The sequence below is a fragment of the Acomys russatus genome, chromosome X (assembly GCF_903995435.1).
Source record: "Acomys russatus chromosome X, mAcoRus1.1, whole genome shotgun sequence".
Taxonomy (NCBI): domain Eukaryota; kingdom Metazoa; phylum Chordata; class Mammalia; order Rodentia; family Muridae; genus Acomys; species Acomys russatus.
In genome coordinates, this window is record NC_067169.1 from 3,080,815 (window position 1) to 3,099,758 (window position 18,944).

The 18,944-nt window shown below is 37.1% G+C and overlaps 1 protein-coding gene across 5 annotated transcripts in view; it reads left to right on the forward strand.

Moving 5' to 3' along the window:
- Cnksr2 (connector enhancer of kinase suppressor of Ras 2) overlaps positions 1-18,944 on the forward strand; it is a 255,259-nt gene that overhangs the window by 41,344 nt on the left and 194,971 nt on the right. For all 5 annotated transcript variants that reach the window (XM_051142006.1, XM_051142007.1, XM_051142008.1 and 2 more), the window contains exon 3: positions 13,050-13,252. In XM_051142006.1, coding sequence (XP_050997963.1) covers positions 13,050-13,252 — 203 coding nt within the window. The remainder of the gene's footprint in view (positions 1-13,049; positions 13,253-18,944) is intronic.

The window sequence follows — 18,944 nt, forward strand, 5'->3', positions numbered from 1 at the left end:
TGATTCTTTGTGAATTTCACATTGTACACAATCCCACTCATCTGCCCTTCTTTTTGTACCTGCCCTCTACCTTTGCAACTTTCTTCACCAAAGGAAAAAAATCAAATTGTGGAAGCTATAATGTGTCACAGTGTGTCTCACAGTATACTCTTTTGTCCATACTTCTTTGCTTATAAATGCTCATTGCAATGAGTCATTGGTCTGGTTCCAGGCCTCTGGCTTCTGCTATACCATCAGTACTGGGATCTCACTGGGACTCCTCTTGGATATTCTGTTCTTGCTCTGGATCATGGAGATCCTGTAACTTTGGATCTGTAGGACCAGCCCCTTCACATACTCCAGCAGTTCATCAATGGGGTAGATGTTGGGTTGGGCCAACTCAAAGCCCTAGAGCCTGAGACATATATAAGCTGGTCAGCCTGCCAACTATCCCACACCCACACCACCCTGGGGTAACCTCTCCAACCCTTCCTCTGCTAACTCATCAAGTGCCTCACCCATCAAGAGACAGAGCCAGCTCTCAGCTGAAGGAAATTTTAACAGCAATGCTTTATATACACAATTATATGTAGTTAGTTGTTAAATCTAATTCTTCTAATATTTGAAGTATTAAGTAATCTTTTTACAAAGCTTTAAAACAAAATTATTTGGATTTTATTTTCATATATAATCAGTGAAAATAAAATAAATTACTGTACATTATATGGTTCCTTTCTTTGGTTAACAAATAGAGCATAATAAAAAAAAAGTCATTGTTAAAATAAGCTTTGTTGGGCTGGAGAGATGGGTCAGAGGTTAAGAGCATTGTCTTCTCTTCCAGAGGTCCTGAAATCAATTCCCAGCAACCACATGGTGGCTCACAACCATCTATAATGAGATCTGATGCCCTCTTCTGGCCTGCAAGTGTACATGCTGATAGAGCACTCATATACAAATGAAAGATATAAATCTTTCAAAATATGTTTTTTTTATTAATTTATTCTTGTTACATCTCAATGGTTATCCCATCCCTTGTATCCTCCCATTTCTCCCCCCCCCATTTTTCCATTATTCCCCTCCCCTATGACTGTTCCTGAGGGGGATTAACTCCCCCTGTATATGATCATAGTGTATCAAGTCTCTTCTTGGCTACCTGCTGTCCTTCCTCTGAGTGCCACCAGGTCTCCCCCTCCAGGGGACATGGTCAAATGTGAGGCACCAGAGTACGTGAGAAAGTCATATCACACTCTCCACTCAACTGTGGAGAATATTCTGACCATTGGCTAGATCTGGGAAGGGGTTTAAAGTTTACCTCCTCTATTGTCCTTGGCTGGTGCCTTAGTTTGAGCGGGACCCCTGGGCCCAAATCTGCCTATCATATTGTGCTACTTGTAGATTTCTAGGACCCTCTGGATCCTTTTATTTTGCTATTCTCCCATGCTTCTCTCATCTAGAGTCCCAATAGGATGCCCTCCACTCTGTCCCAGTTTCCTGGTAAGTGAAGGCTTTCGTGGGACATGCCCCTTGGGCTAGTATGCAGATATAAGTGAGAATATACCATTTGATTCTTTCTGCTTCTGGGTTAACTCACTCATTATGATCATTTCTAGCTCAATCCATTTATCCACAAATTTTGGGAATTCCTTGTTTTTAATAGCTGAGTAGTATTCCATAGTGTATATGTACCACAGTTTCTTTATCCACTCTTCTACTGAGGGACACTTAGGCTGTTTCCATGTTCTGGCTATTATGAATAAGGCTGCTATGAATATGGTTGAGCAAATTTTCTTGTTGTGTGCTGGAGCATCTTCTGGGTATATTCCAAGGAGTGGAATAGCTGAGTCTTGAGGAAGCCCTATTCCCAGTTTTCTGAGATACCACCAGATAGATTTCCAAAGTGGCTGTACTAGTTTGCATTCCCACCAGCAATGAAGGAGTATTCCTCTCTCCCCACATCCTCGCCAGCATGTGGTGTCGCTTGAATTTTTGATCTTAGCCATTCTGATGGGTGTAAGATGGATTCTTAGAGTTGTTTTGATTTGCATTTCCCTGATGACTAAGGAGGTTGAGCATTTCTTTAAGTGTTTCTCAGCCATTTGATACTCCTCTGTTGAGAATTCTCTGTTTAGTTCCAAGCCCCATTTCGCAATTGGATTATTCGGTTTGGTGGTGTTTAATTTCTTGAGTTCTTTCTATATTTTGGATATTAGACCTTTGTCAGATGTAGGGTTGGTGAAGATTTTTTTCCCAGTCTGTAGGCTGTCGCTTTGTTCTCTTGACAGTGTCTCCTGCCTTACAGAAGCTTCTCAGCCTCATGAGGTCCCATTTATTAATGGTTGACATTAAGGCCTGGGCCGTTGGTGTTCTGTTCAGGAAGTTGTCTCCTGTGCCAATATGTTCCAGGCTCTTTCCCACTTTTTCCTCTAAGTGGCTTAGTGTCTCTGGTTTTATGTTGAGGTCTTTAATCTACTTGGATTTGAGTTTTGTGCAAGGTGACAAATATGGGTCCAGTTTCATTTTTTTACACATAGACCTCCAGTTAGACCAGCACCAATTGTTGAAGATGCTATCCTTTTCCCGTTGAATGGATTTGGCTTCTTTGTCAAAAATCAAGTGACCATATGTGTGTGGATTCATATCTGGGTCTTCGTTTCGATTCCACTGATCAACCAGCCTGTTGCTGTGCCAGTACCATGCTGTTTTAATTACTATTGCTTTATAGTACAGTTTGAGATCAGGTATGGAGATTCCTCCGGAGCACCTTTTATTGTACAAGATTGTTTTAGCTATTCTGGGTTTTTTGTTTTTCCATATGAAGTTCAGAATTGAACTTTCAATGTCTTTAAAAAATTGTGTAGGTATTTTGATAGGGATTGCATTGAATCTGTAGATTGCTTTTGGTAGGATGGACATTTTTACTATGTTAATTCTCCCGATCCATGAGCAAGGAAGATCATGCCATCTTCTCAGGTCATCTTCAATCTCTTTCTTCAGAGTTTTGAAATTTTTTTCATACAAGTCCTTCACTTGCTTAGTTAGGGTAACTCCTAGATATTTTATATTGCTTGTGGCTAATGTGAAGGTGTGGTTTTCCTAATTTCTTCCTCTGCAAGCTTGTCCATTGTATATAGGAAGGCTACAGACTTTTTTGAGATAATTTTGTATCCAGCCAATTTGCTGAAGGTGTTTATCAGCTTTAGGAGTTCTGTGGTGGAATTTTGAGGGTCACTTATGTACACTATCATATCATCTTCAAATAGGCATAATTTGACTTCCTCCTTTCCCATTTGGATACCCTTGACCTCCTTTTGTTGTCTTATTGCTCTGGCTAGAAACTTCGAGTACTATATTGAAGAGATATGGAGAGATGGGGCAGCCTTGGCTTTTTCCGATTTTTAGAGGGAATTTCCTTGAGTATCTCACCATTTACTTTGATTTTGGCCTATTGGCTTGCTGTATATAGCCTTTATTATGTTGAGGAAAGTGCTTGTATCCCCGATCTCTCTAAAACTTTAAACATGAATGGGTGTTGGATTTTATCAAATGCTTTCTCTGCATCCAAGGAGATGATCATGTGGTTTTTATTTTCAGTTTGTTTATATGGTGGATTTACATTGATGGATTTCCGTATATTAAACCATCCCTGCATGCCTGGAATGAAGCCTACTTGGTCATGATGAATGATATCTTTGATGTGTTCCTGTACTTGGTTTTGCACGTATTTTTATTCAGTATTTTGCATCTACGTTCATAAGAGAAATTGGCTCTGAAATTCTCTTTCTTTGTTGAGCTCTTTGTGAAGGTTTAGGTATCAATGAGACTATGGCCTTATAGAATGAATTTGGTAATTTTCCATCCATTTCTATCTTTTGGAGTAGCTTGAAGAGTATCGGTATTAGCTCGCCGTTGAAGGTCTGGTAGAATTCTGCACTGAAACCATCTGGCCCTGGGCTTTTTTTGGGTTGGGAGACCATCGATGATTGCTTCTATTTCTGTAGGGCAATGGGACTATTTAGCTTGTTTATCTGATTTTCATTCAACTTTGGCAAGATGAAATGATCAAGAAAATCGTCCATTTCCCTTAGATTTTTCAAATTTTGTGGCATATATGCCTTCAAAGTAGGATCTTATGATTCTTTGAATTTCTTCAGCGTCTGTTGTTATGTCTCCCTTTTCATTTCTGCTTTTGTTGATTTCAATACTGTCTCTCTGCCTTTTAGTTAGTTTGGCTAATGGTCTGTCTATCTTGTTGATTTTCTCAAAGAACCAGCTTTTGGTTTTGTTGATTCTTTGGACTGTTTTCTTAGTTTCTAATTTGTTAATTTCAGCCCTGAGTTTGATTATTTCCAGGCGTCTACTCCTCTTGGGTGTTTCTGCTCCTTTTTTTTTCTAGGACTTCTAGTTTGTTGTTAAGTGCTTATGTGCAATGTTTCCAATTTCTTTTTAAAGGCACTTAGTGCTATGAATTTTCCTCTTAGCACTGCTTCCAATGTATCCCACAAATTTGGGTATGTTGTTTCTTCATTTTCATTGAATTTCAGAAACTCCTTGATTTCTTTCTTTATTTATTCCCTGACCCAGGTGTCATTTAGCAGAGAGTTGTTTAGTTTCCACGTACGTGTAGGCTTTTTGTTATTTCTGTTGTTGTTGAATTGCAGCCTAAGAGCATGGTGATCTGATAGGATACAAGGTATTATTTCAATCCTCTTGTATCTATTGAGGCTTGCTTTGTGACCTGCGATGTGATCAATTTTGGAGAAGGTTCCATGGGGTGCAGAGAAGAAGGTGTATTCTTTCTTGTTTGGGTGAAAGGTTCTATAGATATCTGTTAGATCCATTTGACCCATGGCGTTGGTTAATGATGTTATTTCTCGGCTTAGTTTCTGTTTCAATGATTTATCCTTCAGTGAGAATGGGGTGTTGAAGTCTCCCACTATTATTGTGTGGGGATCGATGTGTGGTTTAAGCTTTTTTAGCAGTTCTTTTACAAATGTGGGTGCCCTTGTATTGGGAGCATAGATGTTCAGAATTGTGATGGTATCTTGGTTGACTTCACCTTTGATGAGTAGGAAGTGTCCTCCCTCATCCCTTTTGATTAATTGTGGTTGAAAGTCTATTTTGTTCGATACTAAAATGCCTACGCCTGCTTGCTTCTTGTGACCATTTGCTTGGAATATTTTTTCCCAACCTTTTACCCTGAGGTAATGCCTATCATTATGGGTGTGATGTGTTTCTTGAATGCAGAAGAATGTTGGATCTTGTTTATGCACCCATTCAGTTATTTTTATTGGAGAATTGAGGACATTGATGTTGAGAGATATTAATGACCAGTGACTGTTAAGAGTCTTCATTTTGATGTTGTTTCCAGTCGAGCGTTTGTGTAGTTGTGTTTTTGCCATGGGATAGTTATCTATTTCCTGGGTAGTTTTGGTTGTAGCTTGACCCTTTGGGATGGAGTTTTCCTTCTAGTACCTTCTGTAAAGCTGGATTTGTGGATAGGTACTGTTTGAATTTGTTTTTGTCATGGAATATTTTTTTTCTCCATCAATGGTTATTGATAATTTTGCTGGGTAAAGTAGTCTGGCCTGGCATCTGTGGTCTCTTAGGGTTTGCAGGATCTCTGTCCAAGCCCTTCTGGCTTTTATGGTCTCTGCTGAGAAGTCGGGTGTAATTCTGATAGGTTTACCATTAAATGTTATTTGGCCCTTTTCCTTTGCAGCTTTTAATATTTTTTCTTTGTTCTGCATGTTTTGTGTTTTGTTTATTATGTGGCGGGTAGTTTTTCTTTTCTGGTCAATTCTATTTGGTGTTCTGTAGGCCTCTTGTATGTTTATAGGCATTTCTTTCTTTAGATTGGGGAAATTTTCTTCTATGATTTTGTTGAGAATAGTTTCTGGGCCCTGGAGTCTGATGTCTTCTCTTTCTTCAATGCCTATTATCCTCAAATTTCTTCTTTTCATGGTGTCCTTAATTTCTTGGATGTTTTGTGTCAGGAGTTTTCCAGATTTGGCATTTTATTTAATGGTTGATTCAATATCTGTGATTGTATCTTCTAGCCCTGAGATTCGTTCTTCCATCTCTTGGATTCTCTTAGAAAAGCTCACCTCTGTGTTGCTCGCCTTCTTCTCTGAGGTCTCACGTTCTCGTTTTTCTTCTGTCTGTGTGTTTATCATTGAATCCATTTTCATTTTCAGATCTTGAACTGATTTTTTGATTTCTTTCATCTGATTGTTTGTATATTCCTGAGTTTCTTCCATTGCCTCTTTATAGGTCTTCAGAGCTTGAACCGTTTTCTTTATTTCTTTCATCTGGTTGTTTGCATTTTCCTGCAATTTTTCCAGTTCCACTCTATGTGCTTCTTTTATGTCTCTCACCTGTTTGTCTGCGTCTTCCTACATTTGATTACGAATTTTATTTGTTTCCTCCATTATCATCCTCATTACTAAGGATTTGAGGTCATTTTCTTGTATTTCCGTTGTATTTGAGTTCTCTGGGTTGTTTTCTTTGGGATAGCTGGAAACTGGAGAGGCCATGTTGTTTTGGGGTTTTTTGCGTATGCTTTTTCGCTGTCCTTTAGACATCTTGCCGTCTTTGTTTTTGTTGGGTAGCTTCCAGAGTTGGATGGAGGGTTTCTGATGATAGATTCACTTGTTTTGCTCACGATTTCCCTAGGCTGGGAGCTCAAAGCTTCACTGGTGTGGATGTTAGGAGGTTAGCCCTGTTGTTCTGGTCTCTCACGGCCAGTGATCTTCAGCCCCCCTGTGCTGTGGATCCTGCAATTGTTCTGGGTCTCTGAATGAGCGTTGGGTCAGGCCAAGGTATCCACAGCCTTCTGTGTTCCCTGCCAAGTCCAGCCAGGAACACTGGGCCCGAACCACGGGCTGAACACAGCTTGATTCTCAGGGCCTGAACCATCTGCCGAGCTCAGCTAGGGATTCTGGGCCCAATGTGCACACAGGGTCCAGCCAGAATTTTTGGGCTGGGACTACGCACCAAGCTCCGCTAGGGCCTTTTGGCCCAAAGTGCGTGCTGTGGTCAGTTATTGACTCAGGGCCCGAACTGTCCACCAATCTCAGCCAGGAATTCTGGATTCAAACTGCACACTGTGTCCAACCAGAGTCTTAGAGCTGGTGGAACCAAGCGCTCTGTCCAGCCTGCGCCACAGCAGGAGAACTGTGGTTGCTCTGAGTTAGTGCCAGTGGTGGAACCAAGTGCTCCACCCAGTCTGTTTCACCGCAGGGGAGCTGCCGCTGAGCTGAGGTGGTGCCTAGGATGGAACTGAGCACTCCACTAAGCCTGTGCCACAGCAGGAGAACTGCGGTTGCTCTGAGTTAGCGCCAATGGTGGAACCAAGTGCTCCGCCCAGACTGTGTCACCGCAGGGGAGCTGCCGCTGAGCTGAGGTGCGGCCTAGTGTGGAGCTACACGCTCCACTAAGCCTGCGCCACAGCAGGGGAGCTGTGGCCAAAGCTGAGTTAGTGCCTCGGGCAGAATTGCTTGCTGGGCTGGGCCAGTACCTGTGACTCTGGGGCCGAACTGTCCGCCGAGTCCAGTCTGGGTCCGAAGGCTCCACGTGACCCAAATCCTGCCCCGAGTCCCCTCTCCCGCAGCAATTCCCACCAGCCACCACACCAATCGCCTCCACCGGAAGGCTATGAGCTGCAAACCTCAGCCACCCCCGCTGGTGCCGCTGGTGCTGCTGCCTCTGTCGCTGCCGCTCTGATCAGAGAAAAGCCACGCTCCTCCCGTGTGCAGGGGCACTCAGGTCCTCCGCACCCTGGTCCCTCCGAACCGTGGAGCACTCCCGCTGCGGTGATGTTCGGACCTTGGTGTTCCTGGCTCAGAAATCTGTGTAATTCCCTGAATTGTTCACTGGAGCCTCCAAACGCGGTCCACACTGCTCGCCGCCATCTTGGATCCCCCTACTGTTCTCTCAAAATATGTTTTAAAAAAATAAGCTTCCTCTAAGCTTGTGACAACATGTTAGATATTCTGATATTGGATATAGTCACAGATTTTTTCTAGATTAAATAAGGTAAAACTAACCTGAATGATTTTAAATTCTTACACTTATTTGTAAGAGAAGGGAACTACAAACATAAAGACAAAAATGAGATCTAAGTAATATTATAACCTCAATTTGAATATTAGCTCAGCCAGTTACTGATACCTTGTGAACAGATCATTTTATTGTAGCCATAGTTAGTTTGTTTAAAGCTCAGATAACTACTGACACCTTGTAGAGGTCAGAAAATAAAGAATTATGTTTGTGTAGTGCCGAATTCAGTGTCTAGAACACATTGTAACTTCATTAAACAGTAACTATTATTGAGATGATGACTAATAAAATCAAGTAGATAATTAAATACAGTTCACCAGAGGCATTGATTTATATACTTAGTAACTTTTGAACTGTGAATAAGACTTAAATTTTTTTCCCTTGTAAAACATATTTGAGGAGAATGGCAAGTAAATAATCAATGTTCTAATGACCAAAATATAGAATATGTGGTAAATATTATAGGAATACAGAAAGGAAAAATAACTGTTTTTATTAGGCTGCATGGGGGCACATTGTTTAATCAATATGCAGTATGATAGTGGGTGGAGGGAGTAAAAGAATGGTATTTCATGTAGATAAAATAATGCATGGGCACATGCGCACAGACACACACACACACACACACACACAGACAGAGAGACAGAGAGAGAGAGAGAGAGAGAGAGAGAGAGAGAGAGAGAGAGAGAGAGAGAGAGAGAGAGAGAGAGAGAGAGAGAGAGCAGAATATAGACTCAACATTCTGTTTGAATCAGGTTGAAATAGTTATGCTTGAAGCAAAAGACCATACTAATGATAAGGGCCCAGGGTCTTAACACATTAATTTCCAAATTCGCGTCTTGGTGGCCCTGAAATCATTGAAAAAGTAGAGGTAGATTGTAGAGGGCTAATGATCTAGCAGTCTCTGTTCATATCTTACAGCATTCATAGTTCAGTGTTTCAGAGCAAGAAGTTCAGATATATATGGTAATGGTGGCTCCTCATATGTGACAGACACTTGAACTGTCAGTTGAATGAAGGAAAGATGACATGATTGACAAAGCAATATGCAGTTTTTCATCTAGACATGTAGTCTTTGGAATTTTGGTCATGTATGGATTTGCTGACCTAAACTTACTTTTTAAAAATTGTATCAGAAGTTATATATAGACTACTTATCAAATTGAGCCATGGGGCTTTGCTAAATTTTTTCCTATTCTGTGCTTTGTTATCTCTACAGCTCAAGCTTCAGCATCTTAGCATTGCATAATTTGAATACTTCATCATGTAGTTATTTTCCTTTGGAAAATGGCACAGAAAAAAATTGTCAAAAACACTAAATTCCTTCGTTTTCCTGTATTTGCTCAGCTGTCATTTGGTAACATACTGAAGATATTTAACTTCCTTTTCATTCCTTCCAAATAGCTACACATCAGCTAGTTAGAAGTAGACATTGTCCAGTGAATCCAACAGATATTCTCCAGTGAATATAAAGTAAACGTGTGAGCAAAGAATGCTAGTGTACTTGCACTGCCATTTTAAATTTGAGAGATAAACTACCTCATCAACAAATTGAGCTGACTAGACCAGGAATTCACTATTAGAAATGGGAGTCCATGTTTTTGCTCTCTGGTTTATGCTAGCCTTACTATTTCTCCTCTACTTATACTTTCTTTTAACAAATACATATTTATGTTCATACATGCTACTGGTAGAAATGCAAAGATGAAAAATACATCATCTGTACCCTTCCTCAAGACACCGTTAAGGAAGACAAAAGGTGGTAAACAACAACAACATAGATTTTAAAATGGCACTAAGAAACAGCTGTTAGATGGAGAGCATGTTGGAGACATTTGCATTGCTCTTGCTAGCTGGAAAGACATTTCTTGAGTAAAAAGAAGTTACTTGGGGCTTAGAGACATGGCTTAAGAGTTAGGAGTAAGATTCCAGCAAGTGGCAGCTCACAATTGTCTATAATTCTAATGCCAGAGGATCTGACACCCTCTTCTGATCTCTATAGGCATTGCTCTTCTTTGGTACACAGAAACAGAAGCAGTCAAAATACCCATATATGACACATAAAAAATCTTAAAACTAAAAATTAACTAGTATAAAAAGATAAGTTATTTGGGAAGGAGAAATTTCATGTGTAAAGATAAGTACAGAAGTGCATGGAGTGCTCATGGGAAAATGAAAATATTGGTTTGGTTTTTATTATATGATATATGTTGAGAAGGAAGGTCACATACATATTGTCTTATATTTTTTACGATTGTCTAGTTGGCTCTTCCAAGTAAGATACTCTTGTCTTATTAGTAGCATTTTCTTTAATTTCCTGTATAATAGTTAGCATGTGCAGGGCATTAAAGTAATATCTTACTCAGTGAAACTTTCAGAAAGCTATGATTTCTTCTCTAACCTACACAGTCTTTTTTTTTCTTTTTTAGTGTTTTGAGACAGAGTTTCTCTGTGTAGCTTTGGCTGTCCTAGACTCACTTTATAGACCAGACTGGCCTTGAACTCACAGTAATCCACCAGCCTCTGCCTCCCGAGTGCTGGGAGGCACTACACAGTCTTTTAAAAAAATATTTATTTATTATGTATAGAGTATTCTGCCCCCATGTGTGTCTGCATGCCAGAAAAGACACCAGATCTCATTATAGATGGTTGTGAGCCACCATGTGGTTACTGGGAATTGAACTCAGGACCTTTGGAAGAGCAGGCAGTGCTCTTAATCTCTGAGCCATCTCTACAGCCCCCACCCCCCAGTCTTTAACTCTGAAGTTTCTATTCCTAGATTAAAGAAGACAGATATTACCAAATTTATTTTGTTTCTTTTAATCTATGGTGGTTTTGTCTCTTGTTTTGAAGTTAGTCCTTATGAAGAATAATTATTGTAGCTGCTAACAAAAATCAAGAATTTATTTTGTCATTTTTTTCTCTTCTTCAGCAGTATTCATTGAGTATAATATATATTATATGTACAGTCTTTTTCCAAAAAGAATTAAGATATTTATAATTTGGAGGCTCATTAACTGTTTTTAAGCATTTTTTATTTTTACATATACATTTATATTATTCTACATATATACAATAAACTACCTGTAGAAAGAAGAACCATGGCACAATCAGGAATTATATAAATGATTCATTTCTTAGTGTTCTGGCTATTTGTATTTGACAACCTTGAAGAAAACATCTTTCCTATCTTGGTGCATCTAAAATTCTGAATGTAAATCAATCTCCATCACATCTTGTCATTATCAGCTTAAAACATCTATCTAGACATAAAAAATGTCTTAACACCTTTCAAGGTATAATGCTATATCATTCTTAAATGAAAATATTATTATCTGAAATAGTAAAAGCATAAATAAAGTGTAGTCCTTAATTTGTGTGCTGACAATGTATTTTATTGGGAATTATAAGTGACTTGGTTATGGTTGATAATCATAATTATCAGGATAAAAATAATTTTTATTTCATTTACATGTACTTTTCATAAAATAGGTATTTTCTATGAAAAGTCTGATGTCTGGAATTGCAAAAATTTGTTTCTTTAAACTATAATTGCTTAACTTACTCAAAATAATCTCCTTTCTAAAAATTTTCATTAAAGCGGGCCTTTTACAATCCACCAATATTTACAAAGAAACATAATTCTAAATACCTGCTGCATGTGCATTCAAATTGAATACTTTAAATTAAAATGAAATAGATACTGTAAAAATTTTGGTTCAAATGTTGACTTTTTAGTTTGGTGTTTGATGAGAATTTGCCACTAGCGAGGGTTTAACTAACTTGATTTTCTAAGATGTTGACTGTATGCCTTCATTTCTTTCATACATACCATTTTAAATGCTCATAATTAAAGAAGACTTGCATGAACTTAGTGCTAATTCATTAAGACTTGACTTTCTCAGTTAAGCTAGTTCTAAATCATTACTGGTTCTTGGCCCCACATGTTAGTGGCCATGTATATGAACATAGAGGTAATAAACAGGACAAAGAAAGTAGCTGAGTATATCTCATAAATAAGTTTTTGTTTTCTTAAAGAAATCCTTTCAATAACACCTATCTTGGTTAGGATTTCTATTGCTGTGTTGAAATACCATGACCAAAAGTAAGCTTGAGGAGGAAAGGGTTGGGTTTTTTGCTTTGTTTGTTTTTGCTTACACTTCCGTATCACAGTCCATCAGGAACTCAAAAATGGGCAGAAACCTGAAAACAGGAACTGTTTCAGAAGCCATAAAGGAATCTTGCTTACTGGATTGTTCTTCATGGCCTGCTCAGCCTAATTTTTTTATAGCACCCAGGACCCCCAGCACAGGGCTGGCACCATTCACAATGGCCTAGGTTTTCCCACATCAATTAGTAATCAGTAAAATGCCCTACAGGCTTCTCTACAGACACCCAGATCTTATGGAGGCATTTTCTCAACTGAAGTTACCTCCTGTCAGAACACTAGCTTATGTCAATTTGACAAAAACTAGTTACCTCCTAATAGTGGGAGGGGCAGGGTGTTTCTGATTCTTTTCCTTGCACTTGGGATGCTTTTCTTCCTCCTGGGTTACCTTATCCAGCTTTGATATGAGAGCTCGTGCCTTGCCTTATTGTAACTTGCTATGCCATGTTCAGTTGATTTCACTGGGAAGCCTGCTGTTTTCTGAAGGGAAATGGAGGAGCAGTGGATCTGAGGGAGAGTGGAAGTGGATAGGAGGGGTGACTGGGAGGAATGGAAATAGGGAGGGAGACTGTGATTGGGATCTAATATATGAGAGAAGAATATAAAATATAAATTGGAACAAATATTGCATGAAAACATGAAAAAACTAGTTAACACGTCTTTATTATATTTTTTCCCCACAAATAGGCATTTGACTGTGGGCTCTACTAAGCTAGAAATCTATCTTATTCATTTGTAATTATAACATTGCCCCACTGCCATCACATAGTAAAGTACTTGTTGAAACTTCTAATGAATAAAGGAAATACTGACATTAGATGTATTTTTCTCTTTTAATATTCAGAATTATGGCTTAGAAACAGAAAATCTGAAAACCCTTTCTCACAAGTTGAATGCATCTGCCAAAAATCTACAGAACTTCATAACAGGAAGGAGAAGGAGTGGCCATTATGACGGGAGGACCAGCAGAAAATTGCCAAATGACTTTCTGACCTCAGTGGTGGATCTGATTGGAGCAGCCAAGAGTCTTCTTGCTTGGTTGGACAGGTACACTCTTCCCCATGCTTCATAAGTAACTTCTTCTATCCCAGTTTGTACCATAGCATATTTCATATTTTCTCAGGAAAATATTAGGCAGATAGAAGAGTAAAAGTAATAAATGTCTGATTATGATTCATAATAGTCTAGGGTCATCATCATGTAGATATGAATCTTTTGTGAAATTTTATATCAAGATAAATAAATAATCACAAATTTATCTCTGTCAAGCGCAAAATATCTGTGCTGCTTATAAGCAAAATTACTCTTTGCCTATTGGACCAATATAAACAGTGTCTCTTGAATTTCTTCATTCTTGTGTTAATGGTAATATTTAAAGAACTAATGAGGAAATAGATGTTGCTTACATTTTTAAGCATGTGCTGATTATCTCCCTACCCTGGTTTTGTACATTTATCTTGTAATGTATGACATAGCATCAAATTCATAATATGAAATGGAAAAGATTAAACTTTTACATTTGGCTGAATATTGCAATGAAATTGGATTACAATAACAAAGAAACTAAATGAGTGATCTATTTTCATAGCTCATGGTATTGCCCTGTGCTGTGGGTGAATAATCTCATAAGAAATTCTGTTAATTTACAGTCTTGCCAAAATGCCTCCTTCAATGAGTGTAAGTAAGATACAAATTGACTTTTTAAAAAATCTAAAATAAAGGTGTTTTACACACACACACACACACACACACACACACACACACACACTTGTTTGTTTGTTTTTGCTTTTACATAAAAGCCTCTTTATGTAACCTTGGCTGGCTTGCAAAGTACAGAGATCCAACTGCCTCAGCCTCCTAAGTGCTACAGTGCCCAGCTAGGTTTTATACTTTTTCTTTCTTTCTATTTTTTTTTTTTCGAGACAGGGTTTCTCTGTGTAGCCTTGGCTGTCCCAGACTTGCTTTGTAGACCAGGCTGGCCCTGAACTCACAGCAATCTGCCTGCCTCTGCCTCCCGAGTACTGGGATTAAAGGAAAGTAGAAGTTAATTTTACTTAGTTTAATATTGTTTAAATAATATTAATACATAATATATAGTGATAGTATTAAATCCTGATTTGAACACTAACTTGTATACTACTAGATTTTAAAAATATATTTTAATATAGTAAAACATTATAAAATTTTAATTATGCTAATTTAAATTACATCGATCAATTAATTGCATTTTTAACTTTTATTTAGAATTTCATATATTAAAAATTTACTTATATAATTTCTACCCCACACTCTTCTTCTTCTAATATTTTTTATGTCCTTCGTAACTTTATGCCTACCTTAAGTACTGTTAAACACACAAACACACACACACTCTCACTCACTCACTTACATACTCACACAATACACTGAGTCCTTAATGTTACTCAATGTATATTGTTGGTAGATGACCACTTGAGATTGACTAAAAATAGGGCGGCTATAAATATTGCTGAACACATATCTGTGATTGTTGATTCCTTTGGGCATATATCAAACAGTGGTATGGCTGGTCTTGTGGTAGATTTATTTTTAGTTTTTTTGAGAATTCTCCATGTTTACTTCTAGTGTGGCTGCATCAGTTTTGTATTTTAACCAACAGTGAATGATGATTTCCTTTTCTCTACAACCTTGTCCATGTTTATTGTGAGTTTTTTATTTGACTTTACCATTCTAGTAGGGTGAGATAAATCTAAAAGTTGTTTTAGTTTGCAGTTCCCAAGTTGTGGTGGATGTTGAACACATGAGGCATTTCTTAGATATTTTTTGTTTGTTTGTTTGTTTCTTCTATTGAGAACACTCAGTTCAAGTTCCAGGCCCATTTTTTTTTAAGTTAGTCCTTTTTTCCTTTATATAATCTGGACTTTAACCCTCTCTCAGATGAATAGTCGGCAACAATTCTCTCCTATTCGGTGGCTTCCTCTTCTCCCTGTTGATTATTTCATTACCTGTGCAGAGGCCTCTTAATTTCATGAAGTCCCACTTGTTAATTGTTGGCCAAATTCTGAGAAAAAGGAGAGGAAGGAATATGGGGGAGGGGGCATGAGGGCAGACTGGGAGGAAAGGAGGAAAGGGGCTGGGATCAGGCTTTAAAAAGGTTAAATTAATAAATAAATGAAAGTGGGGAAAATTCTTGGGCAAATGGATTCCTACTCAGAAAGCCCTTTCCTATACCTATGTCATGTTTCTTCTAGCGGTTTCTGTATTTCAGGTTTCATGTTTGATTCATTTGCAACTTTTGCAGGGTGATAGACATGCCATTATTTTGTTCTTTTACATGTGAACACCCAGTTTTCCCAGTGTTATTTGTTGAAGATACTTACTCTTCTCCAGCAAATGTTTTTGGTATCTTTGTCAAATATTAAGTGGCTGAAGTTATATATGCTTATGTTTCAGCATTCTGTTTGTCTACATGTCTGTTTTGATATTAGTACCATGTTGTTTTATATTTTACTGCGTTTATATTTTTTTATTTTTATGATCATAATTTTATAATAATATTTCTCCCTTCCCTCCAAAGTTTCCCACAAACTACTTCTCTCCTTGGTCTCTTTCCAGTTCATGGCCTCTTTCTTCATTAGACATTATTATATGCATATCTATATATGTACATACATATATATCTAAATATAACCTGCTCTATCCATACAATTTTACTTATTTGTAAATTTTCATAGATGAAAACTTTGATACTGGACAACAAATTGGTGTGCTTTCCCTGGGCAAGACTATTTCTCCCACTTTCAGTATTGTGTTAGTAGTTTGTTGTGCAGAGTTGAGGTCTAGTGGGTTTTCCCCTGTTCACCTTGGCATGCCTATTAGTGTTGTCCTTCTTCAGCTTATATTTAGGTAGTCATGTTGGTGAAACTTTTATGGTTTACCTTCTGACATTACTAGGAGACACAGTCTGAAGTCTAGAATAGTAACACCTCCAGTATTCATTTTGCTTGGGGTTTCTTTGGCTATTCAGTGTTATTTCTGGTTCCATAATAAATTTTAGGATGATTTTTTTTCTATTTCTGTGAAGAATGCTGTCAGTATTTTGGTTAGTATTGCATCTGTAAGTTGCTTTTGGTAGGATTGTCATTTTCACAATATTAATTTTACTGATTCATAAATATGGATATCTAATGTTTTTAGTTTCTTTCCCAATCTCTCTCTTTAGAGATTTGAATTTTTCACTATAGAGGTCTTTCACTTTCTTTGTTAGGTTTATACAAGATATTTTATTATATTTGATTCTGTTATAAATGGGAGTGTTTCCATGGTCTCCTTCTCAGTGTGTTTGTTGATATATATAAATGGTACACATTTTTATGAGTTGATTTTTCATCTTACCACTTTGTTAAATATTGTTTCTAGCATTTTCTGGTGGAATTTTGGTATCTCTTAGGTATATCATATCATATCATTTCATTTAATCTCAAAATAGAGACAACATGACTTATTATTTTCTGTTTATATATCTTCTGTTTATATACCTCTCATTCCTGATTTTAATGGGATTGTGCATTTTTCTCCACTTAGGATAATGTTGGCTGTGGAGTGATCTTATAGCTCCTAATTAAAACAAATTTTAAAATGGACCATTAAAAAAAGGGCAGGATGAGCAAGGCATGGGGGATCAAGCCAGTATAAGTAGTGTTCCTCCATAACTTGTGCTTCAGTTCCCTCCTCCATATTCTTTTCTTGAATTTTTTCCTTACTTTCTCTCATGATAGAATTTTATTCTAAGCTGAAATAACTTCTATATATACACATATAGTAAGTATAACGTCTAGACAGTATGATATGGCTTAATTGTTAATGCTTAAATAACTCAAAAAATTTAGATTTATTTTCTATCCCCAATACTTGTCCTATGACTGTGCATTTTGTCATCCTGAAAGACAATGATTTAAGTAAATTCCAATTACTCTCTTTTCACTATACTATTGTATAGAGTGACTAAACAATACATTTGTTTCCTAATAGTACGCATGAGTGCACATAATCTAAGTTGGCTTTTCCAATATAGTAGTTACTGAGATTCTGTTGTATTATTTATTATAACATTTTATCTTAATAAATATCAATTCACCTCCAGGTACAAACACCCACATAGCATTCCATGAAGTCATCCAATGGCTATTTTATGCTTATTTCATAAGAAGTGATAATATAACAAAAAGCCTGAAGAAAATAATTTAGTGTGTGTTGTGTTATATCATGTAACAGTGTTTAGTTAAGTTAGAGGCCATTTGATATTTTGACCATAAAAATTAAGCTCTTAAAAGCAACACAAAAAGATGAATTGTGAAAACTGTAGGTATTTCAAGGGGACTTTTTTGTAAATTGAAAAAGAAATGGAATTTTCTTTTAATCACAGAAAAACTTAACCACAGCCTGGCATGATTATTAACGTTGTTTAAGTGGCTTGAGTTAAAAGGGAAAAAAAGATTTTTTTTTCTGGCACATTCCTTTAATCACAGCAATTGAGGTGGCAGGTGGATCTCTTTGATCAGCCTGGTCTAAAATGTGAACCCCAGGCCAGCTACTGAGACCCTGTCTCAAAAAAAAAAAAAAAAAAAAAAAAAAAAAAAAACAATAAGAAAAAAATAAAAATTTTGCCATACTAATACATTTGTATTTTATGGGAAAGACAATGGGGGGGGGCTGCCCAGAGTTCTTGTTTTGTTCAAATGTGTGAATTTCAGAGATTCCTTGTTGCAGAAGATCAATGAAGACCAACACTAGAAAAAGGAGTACTGCTTTAGAGATTTTTCAGTATTTAATGACTGTTACTACTGATAGTGATTCTTATGCTAACTTTAGGCACACTTACTTAGTCAAAACAATCAAAAAATGATTGTTCTTATTTTACAAGTAGGCAAAGTAGTAGAATTTAGGGTGGTTAAATTTAACACCAAGTGACAAGTAAATGGAGCTAGTGTTTGATGCATCCTGACAATCTGACTATGTATTCTATCATCTCCACTTTTTAATTAATGAAGCAATAATAAGAATGGAAGAATGTTTATGTTGTTTGGGTAGATAAATAAGACTTAAGGACAAGTAGGAGCAGAAGCATCAGCAAATGGAGATATTGGAGATAAATAAGAGATAACTGACTTAGCTGACCCAATGAATAATCAAAATAGGCAAGCCCACTATAAAATATGAGATGGAAGGAAAGTATTAGAATATATTTTGACTGTCCCCTTTGATTTTTCAAAATACTTAACACCTTCCTATCATGCTATATGACTTTAATTATGAACTAGGCCTATTGTTCTTTTTAATTATTTTTATCTTTCTTTTTACATATACATTTATATTATTGCACATATAAACTACCTACAGCAAAAAGAATCACGTATGTAAATGTTATATTCATGTTTTGGCTATTTGTGTTTGGCAACCTTGAAGAAAACATCTTTCCTATTTTGGTGTGTCTAAATTCTTATTAACTGTTCTTTATATGATATGTAGTTCAAGACAGCAGAGATTTTTCTTATACTTTGCTCACTAAAACCACAGTTATCAAGAAGAGGTCCTATCTTGTACTGTATACTTTTAATTTTTGAGAGTATATAGAGATGTAGGATAAGAAATGTTCCTTGTAGACTACAAAAAATTGAAAAATATTTAGCTCAATCCAGGTGTTTGTGGCACATATCTTTGATTCTAGCACTTGAGAGGTAGAGACAAGCGATCTCTGAGT